At 46.5% G+C, this 7,667-nt stretch overlaps 1 protein-coding gene across 4 annotated transcripts in view; it reads left to right on the top strand.

Annotated features, from left to right (window-relative positions):
* Positions 1 to 108: 108 nt before the first annotated feature.
* Positions 109 to 7,667, top strand: part of cep128 (centrosomal protein 128) — a 40,815-nt gene continuing 33,256 nt past the window's right edge. For 3 of the 4 annotated variants that reach the window (XM_023807771.2, XM_023807769.2, XM_072702842.1), the window contains exons 1-9: positions 109 to 244; positions 649 to 846; positions 1,512 to 1,598; positions 1,682 to 1,808; positions 3,627 to 3,742; positions 4,400 to 4,491; positions 4,831 to 4,903; positions 5,449 to 5,565; positions 6,456 to 6,533. In XM_023807771.2, coding sequence (XP_023663539.2) covers positions 694 to 846; positions 1,512 to 1,598; positions 1,682 to 1,808; positions 3,627 to 3,742; positions 4,400 to 4,491; positions 4,831 to 4,903; positions 5,449 to 5,565; positions 6,456 to 6,533 — 843 coding nt within the window. In that variant the 5' untranslated portion in view covers positions 109 to 244; positions 649 to 693. Of the gene's footprint in view, positions 245 to 607; positions 847 to 1,511; positions 1,599 to 1,681; positions 1,809 to 3,626; positions 3,743 to 4,399; positions 4,492 to 4,830; positions 4,904 to 5,448; positions 5,566 to 6,455; positions 6,534 to 7,667 lie in introns of all 4 variants that reach the window. The other variant, XM_023807770.2, reaches the window with a different exon arrangement.

Here is a 7,667-nt window from a genome sequence, read left to right as displayed (position 1 = left end):
AGAGAGGAGTGCGGGTGTTGTAGTTCTAAACGATCCACCACCCCCTTGAAAGCGTCAGTGGAATGTCCAGTACGAAACTACATATCCCAGGGACTAATGTGGAGACTTGGGTCCTTGTCGTTTTCCTGATTTAGGGCGGCCAGTTCAAGTTGCCATAGCAGGGAAAAGGAAGTCCCATCATAGTTACAATACAAAGCAGTAGTATTACAGCTGGTTGGTTTGCGGTTTATATATATTTTTGACGGTAAGAGTCACTGCGTCGCTGGTGCTCTAGTAACATCATTTAGGTCACCCTTAATTAATATATAGGGAAACTGTAAACGGTAAGGTAGTTTATAAGGCTTCTAGCGGATGTAGTAGTTATACAGTTTGCAGCAAGCTCGCTAAGGATGTGACATTGTAAGTGAAAGGTGCAGGGAATCGTCAACCTGTCTGTAAATTCACAAACGTGTTAGTGGCAAAATAATTTGACTGAGAAAAAAATACTATGTATGTTGCGGTTTTTTTTTTTATATAAAAAAGTAATTTTGATCAAAATATCTGTTAGAATTCGTCATGGTGATGACTCCTAGAACGTGTAACGTCATCTTTCATTCTGATATCCGAGGTACATAGATGCGATTGAGATAAAATCCCGTTGGCTTGCAGTCACCACGTTGCGACAGCCGTGCCGATGCCAGCAGCGCCAGGACCATGGCGGAGTCCTCCAGCGAATCGGACACTTATCTTGGCTCTCGGGGAGGCCCGTCGAGGGGGCGGGACGGACGTCCCAAGCACAGGAGTACGAGGCCCAGGGGGGACGGCGACATTTCGAGGAAGATTGACACCTTGGCCGACACTTTAGAGGTGAGGTTCCTGTCTGATGTGGATGGCTGCCCATATGTGTTAGAGAAATTGACAGGTCAGTGAGGAGCGCTAGTGCAGACTGGGGCCCTTAGATGTTGGATTGTTAAGTGAGTGGTATAATGGATAACCAACCTTTAGCAGGTTGTCACAGAGGTGGTGTGATAGTTAAAATGGATATTCAGAAATGGCACTTTAGGGACAGCAGTTCGTCAAACTACATTAGTTTGGACAGTGGGAGGATAGGGGAGGGAACCTATGCATGTGACACACACAGGGCTGCGTCTGGAGCCATGCTGCCGCCCTGCTGGCGGGTCTAGAGAAGTGAAGTCAAATTAACACAGTATGACTGCATTCACCCTTTGTAACTCATTAGGTTTTGGATGTGCTGTGAGGTTTGGAGAAGCATCTGTGTAGTGAGTATAAGGTCCTGGCGATCAGACAGGGACGCCATGTGACAGAGCCAAAGAACTTGGCCTAGGATTTGGGAGTGACAGGAGTGGCACCTTGGAGGAAGGGTGTGACTGCAGAGCCCAGGTGTCACTTTGAGTTGCCTGTGTAAAAAATGAAATACTGTCATTATTTGAATGACTTTAGTGGCTTTTTATATCACTGTGAATTTAAATTACTGCGTATAATCAGTAACGCTGCCTTCTTTCCTGTGTAAGGACACCAGTAGGAATCTCCACAATGTGGATCGGATGCTGGGTCAGTACAGGCAGCACACAGATGACCAAGCCAAATCCATGGCGGCGGTAAGTATGGCGATAAGTATAGCGATAATTATGGTGATAAGTCCAGCACCTGCTTTTTCAGTCCAGCCTGACACTTCTTACAGCTGAGGGGGGACCTCGAGGACTCCATCCAGCAGCTACGGAGCCAGCGGTCACGGGGGGCGGCCACCGCCCACAGCCCCTCCCCATCCACAATCCACACCAGCGACTTGGAGGCAGGGTACAGCTCAGGTAAGGGGGTGTGGTCAGGGGGGTGGAGCCATGTGATCATGTGATGCTATGTAAGCAGTGCGTCCACATCATATCCTCCTGAGACCCAAGGAAAAAAGAATGCCAGAATGCAGGAGTTAAGGTGTCAGATTTGTGAACACTGTACTGTCTGTAAAGTGATTACCCAGTCTGAATATACCCATCAGTATTAGTGAGTGAAAACATAAAGTCGCTTCAGAGGAAATCATCATGTGAGAAAACAGATTTTCCATGGGTGTGATGGGACTCCTCTGTCTCTGAGGTTTGGGGGGGGGGAGGGTTCTACATGTGAGTACATGGCCACCCTTTCCCCCCACCAAGTCAGCCAAAGAAACCCCCTTTTGTTAATCACAAGGCGTGTCACACAGTCAGTATTATGTGATCCCTTGGAGCCAAACTCTGTCTTTGGGGAAAATGTCATCCATGGACATCACTAAAGACACGCTGTGATGGTCTGTGTCGAAAGTTTTTGGAGAATGAAAATGTATGTATTATTTAGGACTAAAATGATGCAAGCAGCGCTTTTACTTTCACAGACATTGCGTTAATGGTATCTTGGCCAGGATCCTGCAGTTTCTTAGTGTAGGAGTTGTGCACTGTTCTCCTTCCATAATCCAGACAGTACCCCAAGGTGCTCAACCTTAATTTCAGCCCATTTCATGCATGCTGGGCAGCAGTTTACTTTGTGTTGCCTTCGTGTGATGCTTAAGCACTGTTTTCTTAACCAGCCAGTGCGTTTCGTGCCAGCTCTCTAAAAGACACGCATTGTTTTCATGGCTGTGATGGAAACGTGCACTGCTGTTTACCTTAAGCAAGGGCCTCAATGCAGCGAGACCAAGCACAGCTAAGTTTATTTAAGATTCTTGTTGCTATAGAAACAATAGTCTATTTGTATTATCATTTTTAAAATTTGTGCAGGTCAGAATCCGATGTTTATTCGGCATACTTAATTGGTAAGTCATTTGTGTATAATAAAAGTGTGATATTTTAATAGCTAAATGATACAAACTAATCAACAGCAAATGAGAGCAGTCAGTGATGAATGGTATCTGGGGTTTGATGTCATCAGAGTGCATTGACTTTAAGGCAAAAATGTGTACATAAAGCCCACTTACTCCTCTTTCTGTCCTGGGAGATTTTAGTTTGAGGGTTTGTCAAGGTCTGACAGTGTATAGTTGTTTTTTTTTTATATAAATGTTTTAATAAAATGAGTCCAGGGCTGCAGTCTAGGGCTGCAAGCTGAGATCTTGCACGATATTCAAAGCAAAGAGCTAAAACGTGTAGCCTGAATAAATATATAGAACTGTTAAAGAATTACATTGTGACTGACCCAAAATAGAACCACAGAATGAATGTAAAAGACCATATACTGGCGTATAATGTTCTGATATTGCACTTTGACGTACATTGGGCGGTGGATGGATTTGAAGCTAATGGTGCTTCTGAAACTTGGAATGATCCTTGAAAAAGGACCCTTAAAGCCCTTGCTTGTTCTGTCTAGTGTTGTGCTAGAAAGCGTATTATTTCTGAAGAGGTTTTTTTTTGGTTATTTACAGTTATTTTCCCTGGCGTTTGGCTGTGTGGCGCTGAAGTTTGGTGGGACAGATTTCCTGTTTTCTAGCAAGAGTGCTGAGGAGTGGTGTGCCTAAGAATGCTGAATGCTGAATACATGCATTCTGTCTGACAGAACTGCTCTTAAGGGGATATCTGCTCATCAGTGGTTAATAGAAATGATTAATTGCATTTCAAGCCATCGGTCAGGAGGTATGTAGCAGTTAGCGTTTGCTTGTGCTCACGCAGAAGGTCATCGCTACCTCCCAACCTCCCCACTGAGGCACCATGGTGGTCCGGAGTCCGCGGCCAGGAGACGGTCCCGGTCAGCCTCCGTGCGATTCAGGGACCCCGGGCATCAGGATGTGAGTGTCAGTTCCTGGCTGTGTGGCTGCCTCGGCTTCAGTACGCTGCACATGGGGACTCTGGTTGCGGTCCGGTTCATCCAGACCAGGCTCTAACATGTTAGGGTCGGCTCTCTATGCTGGCCGCCACAACACTGCATTGTTGCCCCTTTGACTGAACAGGGTGGGTAGATAAAGGCGTCAATGATAGCTGGCTAAGGGTCTCAGCCTTGTAGCCCAGTAAGATAATTGTACCAAGCCTCTTCCCAGACGCTTACCACTGTACCATTGTGTTTGTGGCTCCTGACATGCTCATCACGTCAGGCCAGTTAGTAACAATCAACCTGCTATTTGATCACTGGCTCTCCTGATTTTTGATACACATTGGATGATGGTGTGAGCGGTTTGGGTCTGGAATTAGACTGGTGTTTATCACGATGGATTAATTTAATCCTACTCATTTAGTTGCATAACCACTGTCTTTGCCCGTATGGCACGGGGATTCCTGCTCTGAATATCTGCAGTTTTAAATTTTATTGAGGCTCTGCACAATTCTCTCGAGGGTACAACTGCGGGCCCCTCTGCAGCCTTATAGTCTAAGCTTAGCTTTTCTAAATGGCTACCTGTTGTCTTGACATTTTCTCTGGTGCTAGTGGACTTATCTCCCATCCCTTCCAGATCCACAGCCTGCACCAGTCTCTCAGGGACCTGCGGAGCGACCAGATGCAGCTCGGGGAGGATGTGGACAGGGAGATCTTGCAGCGGAACAGGTAAGGCTCTGGGGGGCGGTGCCATGTCCTCACTGCCCCGCCCCAGCGGTACGCTTTAAAGCAGCGGTTCCCAATCCAGTCCTTGGGGGCTCACAGCCAGTCCATGTTTTTGCTCCCTCTGTGCTCCCTGCCAGACATTTCACATTTTTGCTCTCCACTGGGAGCTGGGAGGGAGAAAAAAAATGTTATGTCTGTAGGTCCTTGAGGACCAGATTGGGAAACACTGCTTTAAAGGGTATAATAGCTTTTCTGTATAGTTACTTATGGGATGCATTTACATATGGTGCTCTTCCTGACATTACGTTTAATTCATTAATAAAACAAGCACAATTCTCAAAGGTCTGATCTGGAGACCAGGAAGACTCTAGAAGCTCTGTCTGACCAGCTGCGTACCTCTCAGAGGGACGAATCGGTGAGTGTGAGCAGGGCCGTGGGCGGTGATCTGTCACGGTGCCTGTGTGGCACTTGCCTCGCTCGGGGACCTGAACTCGGGGTGAGCTGCCCTGCACCCTGGGCGTCCTCCCTGGGCTCTGCTTATTCAGTGAAGCTGCTTTGTTATTCACATACTCTCATTTTCAGAGGTATAAAATAAATATGTGAAGGAAATTGTTTAATTTATGGAGCAAATTTAATTAATTATACAAGATCCTGATCCAGATGATCCACCAGTGGCTGAGACCCCGACAGGATAAAAGCTGAACTTGTTTTTATTAATAATTAATAACTTAAATACTAAATGTATTGGAATATGCATGTGTGTGTGTATGTGTATATATATATACACATACACATATGTATTTTTTTCTCTTCCTCATACCAATACTCATGGTATTAATGCCCCTAATAGTGATGGTGATTATTATATTGAAGGCACGTCTTGCTACATATGGGTTGTGGAGCGCCGGTTTCCCTGTGCTCATTTTCATGGTGCCTTGCTTTTATCACGACCTCCTCTAGGTGTCATCGCGGGTGGAGCAGCGCCTGCTGGAGATGGAGAGGGAGATGCGCTCGAGCCGGCAGGCGCTGGAGAGGCGTCCAGAGCCCCGGGGGAAGGTGTCACCTGAGCTGCAGGAGGTGTGCCTCCCCCACCGTAGACTGTACAGTCGAGTCCTGCCCTGTAATACCTGCACACCTGGCCTGCCCGTACAGTATTAATGTCGCTATGCACCTGCGGCCTCTCATTTTCTCCAGTTACAGTGCCATATGGACAGAGAGCCGCATTTGTAAAAAGCTGACAGTACATACATTTCTTTGGGGCTGATGAACGTTATTTGTGTAATAGGTTCAGCTTCAGAGAGATTTTCCGTAGTCGAGTGTCATACCACAAGGGGGCAGTGTTCCCACATATAATTTGGTGGCGGGTTCCTCATCCCCTGCTGCCGTTAAAGATAAATGGTGACAAATTTGCATTTGTAATATTTGAACTGCACTAATGAGGAGACAAAGTGCAGGGAGTGCTGCGGCAAAGCGTCCTCTAGCCACGTCCCGGCGCCCGTGTGCCACCTCCCTGCCCCTTTCAGGGCTGCCCTTCTATCTCCCAGCTCCGTGTCCATCGTGGGGCGACGGTGAGATATGCGGGATGGCGGGTGGCTTTAACGTCCCTTCAGCTAGGTGGGAGGGGGGCGGGGCTTCTTCCTGAGACTGGGAGCTTTCTGGGTATTGGCAGCAGCTGTGATACTGACCGGTGTCTCGCCCAGCCCAGTTCCTCTACCGGACAAGTTTCTGATTTATGCTTAGTTTCCACCCGTCACCTTGCCGTCGAAATAGCAGCAAACACCCCTTTCAGCCTCCATTTCAGACCTGAATTCTGTTTTCAGAGGATTTTTATATGTGGGTCAGCAACAGAAGGTGTATGGAAGTAAACAGTAAATTTGCACATCGCCAGCTCATCAGTGACGGCTGTAGTGAAAGGAGTGAGTATCTATCCTGAGTGAGGATTCACAGCTGTCCGGATCTGATGGCAGGTGCTGAAGAAGAGAGAGAAAGAGGAGGAGGAGGCCATGAAGAATCGACTGCTGAAATCGGAACGTGAGCGAAGCAAGGTAGAAACATGTCCGAACGCCCGGGTGCGCCCCCTAGAGGAAGCCAGGAGTAAAACGGGGGCAGCACCAGGGGGGGTGGTATTTAACTCGGCAGTGTGCGCGTCCTGGTAGCGCTGAGGCGGGGAAGCATGTAGGAGACAAAGAGAAACAAGCCAGCGCACGATTTTGTGCAGTTATTTAAAAAAAAAAACAAACGCGTGACAAACGCATGGGAGGAAGTCAGAGGTGTGGAAATGAGATGAGAGACGCGGGGAGGGGCACGCCGCCTGCAATCCCGCTTCGGGCTCCAGCGAGCGCAGAAGCTCCAGATCTGCTGGCAGATACGATAACTAAAAATAATGCACTCAAAACAGAAAATCATTAAGAACAAACGGTTTCATAATTCAGCCAAAGTATGACAAATAAACCCAGTGGATATTGTTATTTATCCATATATAAATGGAAAATAAACTGAAAAATAGCTTTGTCTGATGATTAAACATTTCTAAAGGGTCCAAATTACGAAGAAGCAACCCAATAAACTAATTCTCACTTTTAGGCAACATGAGGATGAATACGAGATAAGATAAACGTGTAGATCAGTCATGACTACATGGACAAAATAACTTCCTGAATTAATGGGGTTTCTGCTGTAATATCACTGCTGGCTTCATCTACTGCCTATGGAGCCTTCATTCACATATGCCAGTTTTAAGTCATTTTTCTCCTGGGAGAAGAATAATCCCTCGTTAACATGGGCATAGTAATGAATTGTGTCCCATGATGGAAAGTCTCTCAGTAATACTGAAGTGCGGACCGGTATTGATAGACATGTATTACTGTTTTTTACGAAAGGGGGGGCTTCTCAGGGCAATTCCAGGCTTTCAAACATTACACACACGTCAAACATTCAGTGCATGTTATGTTCTTTTGAGCTAAAGTGGTTTACATAGTTTCCCCCATATCTACAACAAAAGTGCAATACTGCTACTACTCTCATAAAAGATCAACACTTACCACTGCACATAGTGGTATTTACTGACATGAAAACGGTTTAATATCCACTGGAAAGCAAAGCAATTATCAGTCCTCTGTCTTCTATTGATTTATGCTCAGCTCCTGCAACCTTCCAGAAACCTTAACTGGGTCCTGGTT

This window comes from Paramormyrops kingsleyae, chromosome 19, assembly GCF_048594095.1.
Source record: "Paramormyrops kingsleyae isolate MSU_618 chromosome 19, PKINGS_0.4, whole genome shotgun sequence".
Lineage (NCBI taxonomy): Eukaryota > Metazoa > Chordata > Actinopteri > Osteoglossiformes > Mormyridae > Paramormyrops > Paramormyrops kingsleyae.
This window is presented reverse-complemented; position numbering and strand designations above follow the sequence as displayed.